This window comes from Artemia franciscana, chromosome 10 (assembly GCF_032884065.1).
Source record: "Artemia franciscana chromosome 10, ASM3288406v1, whole genome shotgun sequence".
In the NCBI taxonomy this organism is placed as follows: domain Eukaryota; kingdom Metazoa; phylum Arthropoda; class Branchiopoda; order Anostraca; family Artemiidae; genus Artemia; species Artemia franciscana.
The window spans coordinates 35,966,999-35,985,251 of record NC_088872.1 but is presented as its reverse complement, the minus strand read 5'-3'; the positions used below and the strand labels follow the sequence as shown (position 1 = coordinate 35,985,251).

Genomic DNA, 18,253 nt, shown 5'->3' with positions numbered 1-18,253 from the left:
AACTAAAAAAAAGGAAAAAACTGAAAAATAAGCTAAAATAAAGGTAAAAACCAATAAAAAACTAAAAAAAAAACTGAAAAAACTAAAAAAAGGCAAAAACTACAAAAAAAAACTAAAAACTAATAAAAAAAGTAAAAAAGCTAAAAAACTAAAAAAACTAAAAAAACTAAAAAAAGGTAAAAAACTAAAAAAAATAAAAAATAAAAAAAAAAATAAAAAAAGGAAAAAACTGAAAAATAAGCTAAAATAAAGGTAAAAACCAATAAAAAACTAAAAAGAAAAAAAGGAAAAAACTAAAAAAAATTTTCATCTAAAAAACTAAAAAAAACTAAAAAAGGTAAAAACTAAAAGAACTAAAAAAGAAAAAAATAAATGACGAAACTCAAAGAGAAAGCGACCAGGACAAAAGGAATGTTCGATTAGCAATCAACAAAGCACCGGGACACAGGGAGTATAAATGACGACCAGGACATAAGTAAAAAAAAAAACTATCTATATATATAAAAATAAGTTGTCTGTGGATCTGTGGATCGTGGATCAGGTGACGTCACCTGAAAAAACTGGATCAGGTGACGTCAAAACTGAAAAAACTAAAAAAAGGCAAAAACTACAAAAAAACTAAAAACTAATAAAAAAAATAAAAAAGCTAAAAAACTAAAAAAAATAAAAAAAGGCAAAAACTACAATAAACTAAAAAAGAAAAAAAAAGGAAAAAAATAAAGGAGAAAAACAAAACTAAAAAACGAATGTATATACAGACCGGTACACCGGGATACAAATGACGACCGGGACACAGGGAATATAAATGACGACCGGGACACAGGGACACAACTACAACGGGGACACCGGGGGAAACAGGGGGATGTAAATGACGACCGGGACACCGGGACAGGGAATGGTCGATTAGCAATCACCATCAACAAAGCTCAAGGGCAATCATTAGAATCATGAGGTATAGATCTGAATACAGATTGTTTTCCCATGGACCATTATATGTTGCATGTTCAAGAGTCGGTAAACCTGACAATCTATTTATATGCAAAGACAATGGGACAGCAAAGAATGTTGTATATTCGCAAGTTTTACGTAGTTAAAACCATATATATATATATATATATATATATATATATATATATATATATATATATATATATATATATATATATATATATATATATATATATATATATATATATCTATCTATATTCACAGGTGGGACATAGGGACACGACTACAATGGCGCGTAACTATTATGGCGCGTAACGACTTACGCGCGCGGGGGGGGCTTGGGGGGGCGCGAAGCGCCCCCACCAACTAGGTGTTGGGGTGGCGCGAAGTGCCACCCCAACAGCTAGTATATATATATATATATATATATATATATATATATATATGTTTTTAACTACGTAAAACTTGCGAATATACAACATTCTTTGCTGTCCCATTGTCTGTGCATATAAATATATTGTCAGGTTTACCGACTCTTGAACATGCAACATATAATGGTCAATGGGAAAACAATCCGTATTCAGATCTATACCTCATGATTCTAATGATTGCCCTTGAGCTTTGTTGATGGTGATTGCTAATCGACCATTCCCTGAGTCGCCATCGTCATTTATATATCCCCCTGTGCACCCCGGCGTCCCCTTTGTAGTTATGTCCGTGTGTCCCGGTCATCATTTATATTCCCTGTGTCCCTGTCGTCATTTGTGTCCCGGTGTCCCAGTCTCTGATTTCTCTTTGAGTGTCCCGGGCGTCATTTATATTCCTTGTGTCCCGGTGTCCCGGTTTTTATTCTTAATTTTTTTTTATTAGTTTTTAGTTTTTTTTGTAGTTTTTGCCTTTTTTAGTTTTTTCAGTTTTTTTTTTTTAGTTTTTAGATTTTTACCTTTTTTAGCCTAACCAGGATTTGAACCTGGGACCTTCATTCTCTGTTCTGACACCCTCTCTCACCGATTGACTACTCCAGCATGTTCATTTTGGTGTTTTAAATGGTATATTATTAACCAAATTAATGTGTTTTACAATATACTAAGCATCGTCATAACAAAAATGACGACAACTAATTTCATGACGTCAGTCAACACAGAAATTAAGTTCTGAAATTAAGTCATGAAATTAGTTGCCGTCATTTTTGCTTTGACGGTGACGTCATTCAAGTTGTATAAGACATATGTTCACGTAGAAATCTATTAATGTTTAAGTTTACAATGACTGATGAAGATGCTCAAAGAGTCTATGCCAAAAAACTTGCTGCTGATAGAGAAAGTCAGAAAAGAAAGCGTGCCGAGGAACTATCAGCAGCAAGTTTTTTGGCATAGACTCTTTGAGCATCTTCATCAGTCATTGTAAACTTAAACATTAATAGATTTCTACGTGAACATATGTCTTATATAACTTGAATGACGTCACCGTCAAAGCAAAAATGATGACAACTAATTTCATGACGTCAGCCGACACAGAAACATGACGTCACCTGACAACTAATTTCATGACGTCAGCCGACACAGAAACATGACGTCACCTGATCCACAGATCCACAGACAGACAACTCATTTTTATATATAAAGGTGCTTTTTCATTAGTGATAACACAAGAAATAGAGCAATAGAAACTTATCAAATTACTGCATCTCAATTTTTAAACGTTCCATTGTAAGTTTCACTAGACCAAAGTTGGGACAGATTTTTATGAGTATTTTTAATTGGGTTGCCAGGGATGGATCGCCTAAGTTTAGTCCATCAGCTGTCTGTGGGAACCTGTCAGGGATGTAACCAAAAAGTCAAAAGTTCTTAGATTTGCTTGAAATTTTGTAAACAGGTACCTATACTCAAGGAGAATCTACACATGAAATTTTAAAGCACAGATTTTGATAATCTTGACTAAGTAGTCTCCAAAACTTCATATTTCGGGGAATCCCCGACTTATGACAGTTCGAACCCTCTACCTCGACCAGTAAAAGCCAGCTGCCTAATATTTGTCGGGTTGATTGATTTTGGTTGTATGCCCATCAAATTTCAAGCTGATCTATTCAAGCGGAAAATCTCGATAGGCCCCCGCAGCCCCACTGGGTATTGGACAAAAACATTGATACAGCTTTTTGAGTGTGATAGTATTGTCCTAGGGGAAAGAACACGAAAATGTAAAAATTGTTGCTTCGAGCAGGGGTTCCATTAATACGTTTTAGTATCAACATCAATCTGGTACTCGTGGTCAGTCTTAGGAAAAAACAGTATTCTAAAGAGTTACTGATAGACAGTTTCTTCTGAAGCCAAGAAATATAAAGAAATATAAGTAAAATGGAAAATAAAAATATGAAGTATATTTTTCGAATATGAAGAAGGAAACCCTCAGGTTTTGACAGTCTCCTTAGAAAAAACTGTGGCTTCTGCCTTACCCGCAATAGTATACTGGCTGCTTATAGGTTTGGAAACTTAGGTTATAGGCTTAATAATAAACCCTGTAAGGGCTATACGCGGGATTGTTTGTTTGGGGGGACAAATTCAAAAGGAAAGAAATATATGTGCGGATCAAATGGAAACCATAAGAAACCAAAGGGGCGTAAGAAACCAAACATAAAACCAAAACCAAGCTTAAGAAAACCTAACCATAAGAAACCATAAGAAACCAAGTTCTGAGACATGGCAAGCTGGCAGTAATTTATTTCGGAGAGGGGGGTAGAAATTTCAAAATGGGTAAATTATAGGAAAATGCAAGAAATCAGATGCCTTCTTTCAGACCTCTATCCCCCTAAGAAAAGAGCAATATGAAAGGTTCTCTGGCATTTTTTGTGGAAGTCACTGAGCGGGATTCAAGAGTGCGCCCCCTGCGTAAGCTGCTACGCCCAGTTCCTACTTTACTTAAGATTTCTGCCTCCTTGCTTCTGCCTTTATTTAAGATTTAGTGACAAGCCTGCAGCTGCAAGCTGCACTGAAAAGACATTATACTCACACTCATATCACTGTATTCATTACTTTCAGTTCTATCCATTCAGAGGGGCGGGTAAATGTGGTCCTCCAGTCTCATTTGCGTACCCTCCCCCTCCCGTATCGCTATTTTGGCAACCTGTCTCAAATTTGGACCACTGTCTGAAATTCTAGACAATCTGTCAAAAATTTCACCCTCACAGGGATCAGTTTTAGGGCCTCTGCTATTTTTCATTTATGTAAATGATCTTTTTTATGCAGTAATAAAGCAGAAGCTTATTAATTGCTGTTGACTTTGTCATCCTAAGCCTTCCCTTGCCCATAGTGGCAACTATAGTTAGCCTTCTTCTAATGTCCTTGTTCGTTTTGCCGATGACTGCACGTTTGGCACTTAAGGAAATTGCGAATCAGAGCTTTGATTAAATTTGGAAGATTTGTTTGAGAGAGTAATTTTATGGCTTGATGCTAATTATCTTACCTAAATTTTTCTAAGTCCAGTTTTTTTTTTCACGTGTTTCTCAGGTTTATCCCCAGTTATCTGAAATTCACCAGCCAAATGGGATAATTCATAGATCTAAAGATCGATATGTTCGTTTTTTGGGCATTCTTGTCGATAAAACCTGTCTTTCAAGCGTACTTTGATTTTATTAAAATGAAGACATGCAGAAGTCACGGTATTTTAAGGATTAAATTTAAAAAAACTAGTTTTTTTTAACTGAAAGTAAGGAGCGACATTAAAACTTAAAACGAACAGAAATTACTCCGTGTATGAAAGGGGCTGTTTCCTTCTAAACGCCCCGCTCTTTACGCTAAAGTTTGACTCTTTCTCTCAATTCTACTTTATTAAACAGTAGAAAAAACTTTAGCGCAAAGAGCGGGGCGTTGAAAAGCGAACAGTCCCTTTCATATACGAGTAATTTCTGTTCGTTTTAAGTTTTCCTGTCGCTCCTTACTTTCAGTTAAAAAAACTAGTCTTTTTATTATTTTTGAACGTTTTTGAATTAATGCATGTTTGATTTTGGCTTTTCGCATATAAATTATTAAAATGAAGTTTGCGTATTAATTTTGGCTAAATGGCTTTCTCTTAGTTTTGACCAGACGATTTTGAGAAATAAGGGGTGGGATAGGAGGCCTAGTTGCCCTCCAATTTTTTGGTTACTTAAAAAGGCGACTAGAACTTTTAATTTTTAACGAATGTTTTTATCAGTAAAAAATATACGTAGTTTAAGAATTATCTTACGTAACAAACTTCTATATTATTATATTTTTATTATGTAGATGAGGGGGATTGTCCCCTCGTTAATACCTCGCTCTTTACACTAAAGCTTAAGTTTTGTCCCAATTTTTTAAGAATGACCCCTGAATCAGAAAGGCCGTAGAATGAATGGTTGAAATTACTAAAAATACCTTAGCATAAAGAGCGAGGTATTTATGAGAAGAAGAACCAAACCCCTCATATCCGTAATAACCTCTGTTCGTTTTAGGTTTTAATGCTACTCCTTACTTTCAATTGAAAAAAAAAGTTTTTCATATTTATTTTTTAATTATTTATTTTTTATAGTAATGCTAGAAACTCCTGCACCCTTTTCATTGAATTTCTCTTCCCTCATAACATATTCCTCCAAGGGAAAATCCTCCCATATAGCCCCTCCCCCCAAACCAAAAAATCCCCCTGAAAATGTCTGTACACTTCCCAATAACCATTACTGTATGTAAACACTGGTCAAAGTTTGTAACTTGCAGCCCCTTCCATGGGGACTGTGGGAGAGTAAGTCATCCCCAAAGACATAGTTATTATGGTTTTCGACTATGTTGAACAAAATGGATATATCAAAATTTTGATCCGTTGACTTTGGTAAAAAATGAGCGTGGGAGGGGGTCTAGATGCCCTCCAATTTTTTGGTCACTTAAAAAGGGCACTAGAACTTTTCATTTCCGTTAGAATGAGCCCTCTTGCGACATTCTAGGACCACTTGGTCGATATGATGACCCCTGGGAAGAAAAAACAAACAATAAACACGCAGCTGTGATCGGTCTTCTGGCAAAAAATACGAATATCCACATTTTTGTAGATAGGAGCTTGAAATTTTTGCAAAAGGGTTCTTTGATACGCTAAATGCGATGGTGTGATTTTCTTTAAGATTCTGTGACTTTGGAGGGGGGGGGGTGTTTCCCCCTATTTTCCAAAATAAGGCAAATTTTCTCAAGCTCGTAACTTTTGATGACAAAGACTAAATTTGATGAAACTTATATATTTAATATCAGCATGAAAATCCGATTCTTTTGATGTATCTTTCAGTATCAAAATTAAGTTTTTTAGAGTTTCGTTTACTATTGAGTCGGGTCGTTACCACGAACTGGTTGAAACTTAAACATACTTTTCCTAGATCAATTTTGAAAATTCTTTTTTATTGTTTGATCCAATCTTACGTTTCTTACTGTCCAATAGTATGTATGTCAACCTGTCCTTCACTATTAAAACTACTTTCTAAGGTTTACAATAAAGCCAGAAACCTCATTCAGGAAACTAATCATTCAGGAGTTATCCTGTTACTTGATCTCGAGTCACTGTATATTCTTTCGTGTGCATGTTTTACTTTTTTCAGCTTCATACTGACCTCCCCCGGCCCCTAAGTGTTCAGACATCTTTTACTTATGATCAGAATTATTAGAATCTTCACAACACAAAGAATCATATTCAAGTTCCTTTTACTCCTTGTGTAAGGTCAGATTTTAATCCTTTAATGGCGAGTCATATTGTTGCCTGAACCAGCTCGAAGATGCCACTCTTTCAGTTTGTTAAAAAAGAATGTAAAAAATTCTTTGGCTTCTTAGAAGTTATTTTTATCTATTTATTTTTTTTTCTTATTTTTTTTTTGTTGTATTGGATTGGATTTAATATAATTAATTAACTCAGTCTATTCAATCTATTTAGTTTTATTTTCTATGGTTTTTATTTTATTTATAGTTTCTTTTCTTCTCTTTTTTGCTCTTCTCTCTGTGAGTAAGTGACTATTTATTTTTGTTTTGTTTTTTCTTCTCTGAATAAGTGACTCGTTTGTCTCCCTTCTTTACAGGCCAATGAGCCTTTGAGGGAATAGTAAAATGTAATATTATATATTTAATTCACGATGAATAAATTTTATCTTACCAGGGAAGAACCATTTGATCAGTTGAGACTGAAGTCGTGCGATCCCTTTCATCCAATCAAAGACTATTTCACGATCCATCTGCTTTGAATTTAGGACTTCTGATACAGTTTCCAATACCCACAATACATGGCCATGCTCATTGACAGTGTACATGCATAATGGGCTAAAATAGTGAAGCTGGGGAGGGGGTACGTTTGTAAAACGGCCGTGTTGCATGTGAATCATGTTTGTACCCTAATTCACCGAGTCAGAATTATGATATTATTCAGACTTTCTCTTTGAATACTATTACTAATAGCTCACTGTAGTACCAAGCCGCCTGAGGCCAACACAGCTGCGTTCCTCCTGAATCCCAACCACAGGAAGTTACAATTTCTTTTAAATTCATAATCATAACCTCCGTCCCACTTCATTCGGGAACGATCTACTTTTCGTTTGGCCCTAGATGGATGGCAGAAAAGGACAATCCTTGGCAATCTGTCATAGTTCATCCACAAAATGTATCCTAGACATGTTTACCTTACTCTCATTATAACCAAGAAAGCGGTTTCCCTTTTCAACAATTACATAAAAAAAACTAGTTTTTTTTTAACTGAAAGTAAGGAGCGACATTAAAACTTAAAACGAACAGAAATTACTCCGTATATGAAATCGATTGTCCCCTCCGCAATCCCTCGCTCTTTACGCTAAAGCTTTTAATTGTTTTAAAAAGCAGAATTGTGGCAAAGAGTCAAACTTTAGCGTAAAGAGCGAGGGATTGTGGAGGGGACAATCCATTTCATATACGAGTAATTTCTGTTCGTTTTAAGTTTTAATGTCGCTCCTTACTTTCAGTTAAAAAAACTAGTTTTTTTTTAATGTAATTTCTGAACGTTTTGAATTAATGCATGTTTGATTTTGAATCTCCATACGTAAATTATTCAAATGAAATTTGCATATTAATTCCTTTTTTGGCTAAATTCCCAAAGACATAGTTATTAAGGTTTTTGACTATGCGGAACAAAATGGCTATCTCAAAATTTTGATCTGTCGACATTGGAGAAAAAATGAGCGTGGGAGGGGGCCTAGGTGCCCTCCAATTTTTTTGGTCACTTAAAAAGGGCACTAGAACTTTTCATTTCCGTTAGAATGAGCCCTCTTGCGACATTCTAGGACCACTTGGTTGATACGATGACCCCTGGAAAAAAAAAACAAAAACAAACAAATAAACACGCACCCGTGATTTGTCTTCTGGCAAAAAATACGAAATTCAACATTTTTGTAGATAGGAGCTTGAAAATTTTGCTATAGGGTTCTGTGATACGCCGAATGCGATGGTGTGATTTTTGTTAAGATTCTGTGACTTTTAGGGGGTGTTTTTCCCTATTTTCTAAAATAAGGTAAATTTTTTCAGGCTCATAACTTTTGATGACAAATACTAAATTTGATGAAACTTATATATTTAAAATCAGCATAAAAATCTGATTCCGTTTTTTAGAGTTTCGTTTACTATAGAGCCGGGTCGCTCCTTACTACAGTTCGTTACCACGAACTGTTTGATTTCAACCAAATATAAATCTATTTTTCAATCTGAAACAATGTAAAGCAAACTTAAAATTCGGCTGATGAATTAGTAAAAATGCTGGTTTTGTTGAAGCATTAAAACGATAGAATGACAGAAAAATAGCTATAAACTTGAAGAGAAAACACAACCCTTGAGGAAAAAAACAAATCGTTGGATAAACTTTTAAGATAAAGGCAAATAGCATAAAGGACATTGCTCTATTCTACTGATTATTTTTTCTACTATCTCATATCCTGTTTGTTAATCTTAAAAAATAATTTACGTAGGCTGAAGTTCAATCATTATTGTAGAAAATATCCGGTTTACATTTATCTTTAAGTAAATTATCAATTACTTAAAAAAAGTCAAATCGTGAATATTTTTTTGCTGTTGAAATTTCTGCGAAGCGTAATCACAGATTTTTTTTTTTTGGATTTTCAGTGACTTTCCGAGGAAGCCTGTTTCGGCGAACTCATTTTGAGGTATCTTTCTTGAAATTGCCTAAGAATGACTTTCATTCTACTTTTTTTAATGTCTCCTTGTCTTTGTTTTAGAGCGTGTTAGAAGTTACTCAACGATCGCGATTAGAGTCGGAAGCAGGCGTCAATACTTCCCTCCTAAGACCTGGCTACCTTAGTGCAAATTTTACAAAAAGACAAGGTGTTTCGGGGGAGTCAGAACAATCCAATGGAAAGGAATTACTCTCTCAGCAGCTCCAAATTCATGAAAAAGATTTCAGGTAAGATCTATAGCATAAATTAATAATTTCCGACGCATGTGTTGTCGAGTAATACTATTGTTTTTTCGTTCTTTTTTCATTAATCTGCAGTATGTAGCTCAGTAACGGTAAGCGATGAAAATCAGAAACTTTCTCCAGTAGGCTATGGATCGTAAAATAGATAAGAAGTGTCGGCACTTATAGGTTATATAATAGACACTCGGGAAGTGAAGTTCGATTAATGCTAATGAAATGAAACAAAATATGATGAATATATAATAGTTTAGAAGCAAATTTGGGCTATATATTTGCACATTAGGGGGAGGGGGTAAAGCATAGCATATATTAAATGCGTAAACTAACCATTGCTGTATTTGATATATTATATGCTTTACCCCCAAAACCCTCCCCCCTAATGTGCAAATATATAGCCCAAACTTTTGATAAAGCTAATCAAATAAAACAAAATATGATGAAAATATAATACTATATAATAGTCAAAGCAAACTAGCCGGTTATTATACCATATGATCTTTGCCATCCAAATGATCGACAGTATAAAGAAGTTACTTGACGAGTTTCTTGTGACAAAATTTTATAGTGTCTATTATATAACCGATAAGTACCATAAAATCTCCCTGAAGCTTATGGGTATAAAGTTTGGAACCAGAACTTGACTGAAATAAGGGCAACTGTGATGTGCCTGATATATAGGGGGGGGGGGGTTATAAAATCTAGCAAGAGGTTACTAGAATTCGACCAAACTCGGCAGACTCTGAATTTGTACGGTGACGATTATTAAATGTTTAGTGCCTATCTTTTACTGTAACAGGAACTGCCACTGATCGGCATGACAGTGTAAGGCGTTTTGACAATAAGATCGTTTGAGTCTTTACCACCTCTTCGTGTTAAACTGAAAATGTGAATGAGAAGTTCCTATTTTTGGAGCTAGAGAACTGGAAGCAAAACAAACATCCGCAATGCTTGTAGCTTTTGATGACGGGTTCATTTGACTTATTCATCACATATTGCTATTCAAGTAAACATGCTCTGTGAGAATCCGTCAATTTATAAATGGCGGTATCTTCAGAGTTTTCTTCTGTGCCGTATTTGCCGTTGGTAAACAGCCAATTTTTTATAGGATTATTAGGTGTAGAATGTGGGTACGTTTCAGAAAATTATCGATTATCAAACAATCGGGGAAGCTTTATACGAACTCTTTATATATATATATATATATATATATATATATATATATATATATATATATATATATATATATATATATATATATATATATATATATATATTATATATATATATATATATATATATATATATATATATATATATATATATATATATATATATATATATATATATATATATATATATATATACTAGCTGTTGGGGTGGCGCTTCGCGCCCCCCCCAAGCCCCCCCGCGCGCGTAAGTCGTTACGCGCCATATTAGTTACGCGCCATTGTAGTTGTGTCCCTGTGTCCCACCTGTGAATAGAGATAGATATAAATATATGTTTTTAACTACGTAAAACATGCGAATATACATCATTCTTCGCTGTCCCATTGTCTGTGCATATAAATAGATTGCCAGGTTTACTGACTCTTGAACATGCAACATATAATTGTCCATGGGAAAAACAATCCGTATTCAGATCTATACCTCATTATTCTAGAGTGTCCCGGTCGTCATTTATATTCCCTGTGTCCCGGTGTCCTGGTCTTCATTTGTGTCCCGGTGTCCCGGTCTGTAATTTCTATTCGAACAATCCCTGTGTCCCGGTCGTCATTTATATATCCCGCCTGTGCCCCCGGCGTCCCCGTTGTAGTTGTGTCCCTGTGTCCCGGTCGTCATTTATATTCCCTGTGTCCCGGTCGTGATTTGTGTCCGGGTGTCCCAGTCTGTAATTTCTCTTTGAGGTTCCCGGTCGTCACTTATATTCCCTCTGTCTCGGTCGTCATTTGTGTCCCGGTCTGTAATTCCTCTTTGAGTGTTTTTTCTTTTTAGTTTTTTTTTTAGTTTTTTACCTTTTTTCTTTTTTCAGTTTTCTTTGTCTTCTTTATTTTTCAGCGTCACTATGAAGTACATATCGACGAACCTTTGTTTTTTTAACTTAAATCTGGTAGGCATTGATGACCTTATCCAAGTCAAAATCCCAAACCCAATCATCATCGCTATCATTTTCAGTTTTGATATGTTTTGACTCTCGCTGTCCAGGTGGATTTTCATCTAACTGCGCGGTTTTGCGTTCTTTAGCCGCAAGCCTGTTTTCTTGCTGTTCTTGTGATTCCTCGGAACGCTTTCTTTTCTTACTTTCTCTATCAGTAGCAAGTTTTTTGGCATAAACTCTTTGAGCAGCTTCCTCGGCTGTTGCCATTGTAGGTTCTTCAGTCATTTTACAATTAAACATTTTTCCGTGAACAAATGTCTTAAATACCGTTAATGACGTCACCGTCAAAGCAAAAATGACGACAACTAATTTCATGACGTCAGTCAACACAGAAACATGACGTCACCTGATCCACAGACAGACACACAGACAGACAACTTATTTTTATATATATATAGATATATATATATATATATATATATATATATATATATATATATATATATATATATATATATATATATATATATATATATATATATATATATATTTATATATACTAGCTGTTGGGGGCGCTTTGGACACAGATTTCGGGGGAGGGGGGGGGGGGTTCAAACCCTGAGCTCTACCTGGATACGGCCTTGGCAACACATTTGTCTTAAAAAGGCCTCATACTTCGAGACTTGTCCCTGAGTCTCAATTTGTTTTGATTCAGCATAAAAAATCTGACCCGTAAAATGCATATAGCTCGATCTTCATCATTTGTCCTCTTATCGTAAGGATAGGTAGATATCTGCGCCATTAGATTTTATTACTTAATATTTAACCGTCGATTGTATTATTCATTAGACACCGTCTTATCTTCAATGAGCTCCTTTTATTCATGTTAATTATCTGCTTCAGCATTGTATATAAATGCATATGGCGATAGAAGACTTCACATTAATTTATTGTCTATCAATGCAACCATTTATCGCTGTAGAAGTGTATTTGCGACTGCTGATTCTAAAAAAAAGACGCAAGTAAAGCATCCACACTTTAATACTTCTGGGAGCTGATTTTTCATACAGACAGGTACACAGGAAGGGGGAAGTAACGAATCCTGGAAGTATCGAAATTCGAAAGATTATTTCCTATTTCTGCTACTTTATCAAGGATATTCTACCACCAGACCCAAATACAAGTCTCGTGCACGTACTTTTTTCACCATTTAAGTAAGTTTTAATCTCTACAAAAACTCTTGGACTTTTAAGATCTTCTAATAAATATAATAGACTTTGATTGTGGTATTGCCCCTTACCCAATGAACAAGATTACTTGTTCTAGGCATTACAGGTGCTAGAATGAAGTCGAGGAATCTAAAGGCAACTACCTTGAACATGAGTGAAGATAAGTAGTTTATCAACGACTATGGAATGCTACCTGTTCATTTTTCTGTACAATTTCAAAGTTCATGTATTTCTTTTTCGATTTTAATTATGCTAAATACCACTCCGCGAGCTTTTTATTATTTTTCCCGCTTACTGTGGTCGATAATATCGGTCCGCGCATTAGGCAAATATGACATCGTTCTAAATAGAGTTTTCTTTATCTTCGTCTTTTTTGGCGGGGAGGGGTATTTTTATAGTTTACAATCATTCCCGAGGTCCTAAGATTATTAGGAAACTGTATATACTAGAAACCTATATCGCTCCACTCGTTTCATTCGCTACAGTTGCCAGCTCCGACATTGGATCCTTGCAATCAAGCCTTAAGCCCTCCCAAATTTGCCAGAGCGAAAAATCTATGCATAAATCAAATGTGTGTTCTTCTACTAGTATGTGCAGCATGAACAAGCGTTCCCGACTTAAGCGACATCTGAAGAAAGCTGTTGAATGAACCCCTTCTACGATGGTCGGTCTTGTACCAACTCTTCAGCCAGAAGCGGAGCTAGAGTAAAATATTGGGGGAGGCCCAAGGGTACAAGGTTACCAATCAACAAAATCTTGGGGGGTCCCAATATGATAAAGGTGCCAATAATTAAACAAATTGTCAAATTTATTCTAAAAAGAAGAGTCAGAGAAAGGAAAAAACCAAGGAAAGAGGGTGTCAAAAAATTCTTTGGGGGTGAGGATGGGGCCCCTTAGCCCCTCTGGATCCACCACTGTCTTCAGCGAAATTCAGTCAGCATTTGCCCCAGTTTTGTCCAAATTTGTGGAAATCTCAAGCTGGGGCTGAATCTTGTTTAACTTGCGTCAATCCATGATTCTTTAGCTGGCTCCTTGTCTTCCTTTACCATGTTGTCAAGGGTTCAGTAAGCAGTGTCTGTTTGATGAAGCCATCCCAAGAGTGAGATAATGTGTGTTCAAGAAAGATAGCGGTGTCGGCAGAGTATGATGATGAATGTTGTACTAACTTCCTTTGAAGTCTGATCTGATATTTGGATACGTGAGATCGAAGTTTGGGCGTGGTGGTCACAAGTCTCCTGAGCACGCCTCTGAACGACTTTCATGAGCCACGATTCAATACTATAGAGCAGGACTGTCCTCACTGTCGACTTATATATATATATAGATATATATATATATATATATATATATATATATTTATATATATATATATATATATATATATATATATATATATATATATATATATATATATATATATATATATATATATATATATATATATATATATATATATATATATATATGTATTTAACCTATTCCCTAGCTCGTCTTTCGGTGCACCTAGAGATGCTTTCCGAGCAGAGCGAATACTTTCTGAGCTCTATATATTCTTCTACTGAAATCTTGATCACACCCTTCCATGGAAATTACCTTGGATCACAGATAAACAAAACTGTCACCTTTATCGATAAGTTAAGAGGGTAAGTCGATAGTCTATTGTGATGCTCAGATGAGGAACTTTTTTTCCTACTTATTTGTAGATCAAGTTAAGCTTAGAAATGATCCGCTACCTCAAGAATTTGGTCAACTGAGTCTGAGTTCGGCACGAGAAAATCTACAATGTCTGTGCGGACAGACAGATCTGTCAAGCAGATAACCTACCTGCTACCATTGCTTAAATTTAACAAAATTGCGTTCAGTCGAAAAGAGCTGGTGAAAATATGTCTGAAGGAACTGATGACGAGGGAAAAGAACTGGTGTTTGTGTTCTTGAATGTACATGTGCATGTGTGTGTACACTTAAAAGCTAACGTCAAATTAACGTTATTATTAAAACTATAGACGAACAGGAACTATCCGGTATGTAAGGAATGTTACCACCTTGTCCTCTCTTAATCCCCACCATTTTGTACGCTTAAGTTTAAATAATGCTTAGCTTGGTTAACAGGGTATTTTCTGTTCGATCTGAGCTTTAATGTTGCTCTTCACTCTCATCTGAAAAACTTGGTTTTTAAAGTTTAATTATAGTCTATGTTATAGAAGATTATCTGAAGTTGTTCCACTTTTGTTGCTTTGAGTCAAGTTTCTGCTTTCGATTGTTAAGTCCTGTTCTTAAGGGCAAGGAGGAAGAAACCAGTTTCAGTTAAAAAAAATTAAATAAAAAGTGCTTGAGACGCGTTACGGTCTCCTTACCGCGTCGCCAAATAAAGAAAATTTGATATGCAACAAGGCGCTTTATCTTATATGTGCTCGTGTGGTGCCATCAACTGTCACTAGCCATTTCTAATCCTTATTTCACCTGAGCATGTTAATGCATATCTGTATTTCGGACACTGGCAGAAAAAAGGATATCACGTATACCACCTAAAACTTAATATTTCTTTCATCGCCAAAGGAATCGTAGCACAGAAATTCGGATGCGACGGGCCGTGATTTGCTCTTCACTAAATTGAAGCTACTGTTGTTAACCAAAGGTAGGCAGGCAGCAACCTCTTTAGATTAGAAATATACAATGATTTTTACTCTGCATGATTAGAGTTACAAATTAGGGCCGTGATCCCAGAAAGCGCCAATTACCAACAATATAGGAGAGGCTGAGATTTTTTTTTTTTAATGAAGATATGAAAAAAATGTGTTTTTCGAAACTTAGGTTGGCAATTTTTTCTAATGAAAAAAAAACAAGACAAAAGTGTATTTTTCAAAAATCTAGACCCTCCCTAATTGGCACCCTGGAAGCCCTGGTGGCGTCAACATTGAAAGTGTGAAATACATTCCCCTCTCCATGAATTTTCGTGAATTGAGGTTGCCATGTAGCTCCTGCATCACACCCCTTATCGCAATCCACTTTTTAGCAGGTCGAAAGAAGTAACATAATTCTTTTGCTTTACTGCTGTCTATTTGTCCATAAAGACGGTACGAAGGAACCGAGAGATTCTTCTAAGCATACCAGCGGAAGTTATGGTTTTATTTTGGGAACATATTGACTAGATGTTTTCATCCTTTATTAGTTTTTAAATTTTATTAAATATATGTTTATTTTAGGACAAAGCAGCTAATTAAAGACGCACTACAAGAAAATGATTTCCTTAAGAATTTGGATACCGGGCAGGTCCGTGAGATTGTCGATTTCATGTACCCTTGTAACTTTGATGCAGACAAATATGTAATACGCGAAGGAGATGAAGGTAAGATACCTATTGTTCCTTAAGGTAAATCGCAGTGTCATTTAGGTCGCATTTAGGCAGTATCATTTTTGGTACTCTTAGTTGAAGCTGGGGAATTAATTTCAAATTTTTGTTAGTTTTAAAGTTGTTTAAAAAGTTTTTCTTTGCTTGATCAAATAGAATATTAAAGTAATCTAATCAGGCTTAAATACCCATTTCATGGGTAGTTGAATATTTGATAAAAATTGAATATTTGATCAAAATCTATTTCCCTATCTATTTACGCGTTTTATCCATTTCTTCCGTGCGTTCATAGCCTTTTTGTTCTGTCACAAAACCGTCATAATTCCCCAGATATTGGCCCTGTATATGTGGAATTCTTTAGTTTCTTCCTACTGTTTACACTAAAGTTTGTTTGTGATTTAAAAACGCTTTTTGTTCCAAATAATCGGCTTTTTTGTGTCAACAGTCGTTCTATAGAATTGAGACAAAAAACTTAAGCTTTAGCGGAAAGAGCGTAGGATTGAGGAGGGGGAATCCCTCCCTCCTTATACTTAATAATTTCTGTTCGTTTCAAGTTTTAATGTTGCTCCTTGCTTTTAGTTGAAGAAAATTCTTGTATTTAATTTCTGATTGTTTATCAAATCAAGCTAGGAAATCCCCCTCAGATGAAAATTATTCCCACAGGAAATTATCCTACCAAAAATGTTTCGTATACTTTCCGATAAGAAATACTATATATTAACAATGAACGCCATCTGTTATTTACAGCTCTTTCCGTAGGGCTAGGGGGGCCATGAAATCCCCAGGGGCTTAGTTTGATGTCACTGTTCACGTCAAAGTCTTATAATAATTTATAAATACTTCCCATTCCAATAAACAACCCTTTTGTTTGAGCAGATTTCCTTAGAGAATGCAGACAAAAAGTTGCTCACCCACCTGTGCAATAATCAGGACGACCTACCTCTCCCCTTTTTGTGCCCTAAGTATGTGAATGTAGTATTGTATGTAACAAAAAATCTGTTCTTTTGGGTAAATAAAGAAATGCGTGTTATAACTTTTTTTTACATTTTGCCATCTCTTGAAAGGAATTTATCCGTAATAGAATGTTTTGTAAACATGACCTCTTTTTTAAGGATACACATACCTCCATAACAGCCTCAAATTGTCTCTTTATAGTCAATGTCGTTCAAACCCAAAATTAAAAGCTTTCACAATACAAGTACCACAGAAGAGCTTCATTAGTCATGAAACAAAACTTTTTCCATGCTTACGGGAGTCTGCAACCTTCCTGAAATAAAACACCTTCCCTGTTATGGAATCGGACAAATCAGCTGCAGTCTGAAACCATATACTACATCATTATCAAAAAGAAGTACTCGAAGTTCACTCCATTCGTTTAAAACAGAGGTCAGAAGCCTTTTTAGCTAAATACCCAATTGTAAACAATACGACGATTAATTAATATGTGAGAACAAATCTGTTCATTAATGTATCAAAACTCTATTATAACTTTAGACCTTCATTAAATTACGTGTACCCCCCCCCTCTCCATATATATGTCTTATATATTAGAGATGAGCTAGATTACCTTATCTTATTTTCCCTATGACTGCAAGCTCCTTTTTTTTATAGAATTTTTCGAACTGATGAAATTCACCCTGTCGTCTGCTTGGGTTTCATTTTGATTCGAGAACATCCTGAATCGAGAGTTTTCATTGTGTTTTTATTGTTAACTCTTAATTTTCAGTTGGTTGTACTTGATGCACAGGGAGTTGTTTTTGTGACTTTTGGAAGTCGGAAGTAATTATTCACGAAAAAAGTATCAGTGTGCTTAGCTTATCTATTATCTTTATTGTGGCAAATAAGATCAGGATGAATTAAATAATTTATAGATGAAAGAATGCAAACAACTTGCGGAGAATCTTGAGGTAATTACATAAAGTTTGTTTCAGAGAAGAGCGAGCAACTAAAAGAAAAATTAGGCATAAGATGTGAAAAATAAGTAGATTTTAAGATTTGGAAGTGGAATAGTCGAAAAGTATGTATTCTCTCATACTAATGAGATGAAGTGAAAACACTGAATATAAAACATAAAAAACTTCGATTATGCAAATAAATGTATCCGAAACCCAGATTTGAAAGTACTTGGGCTCAAGACAAAGAAAAGTGAACTACTGACAATTTTTGGTTATTCAAAAACAGAACTATGTCGATGTTTTTCCA

General features: G+C 35.3%; 1 protein-coding gene across 1 annotated transcript in view; it reads left to right on the top strand.

The window, feature by feature from the left end:
* Positions 1-9,157: 9,157 nt before the first annotated feature.
* The window catches only part of LOC136032145 (cGMP-dependent protein kinase, isozyme 1-like), a 134,025-nt gene continuing 124,929 nt past the window's right edge, over positions 9,158-18,253 (top strand). The window contains exons 1-2 of the mRNA XM_065712318.1: positions 9,158-9,363; positions 15,906-16,048. Of these exons, the coding sequence (XP_065568390.1) occupies positions 15,994-16,048 (55 nt within the window). The 5' untranslated portion in view covers positions 9,158-9,363; positions 15,906-15,993. The remainder of the gene's footprint in view (positions 9,364-15,905; positions 16,049-18,253) is intronic.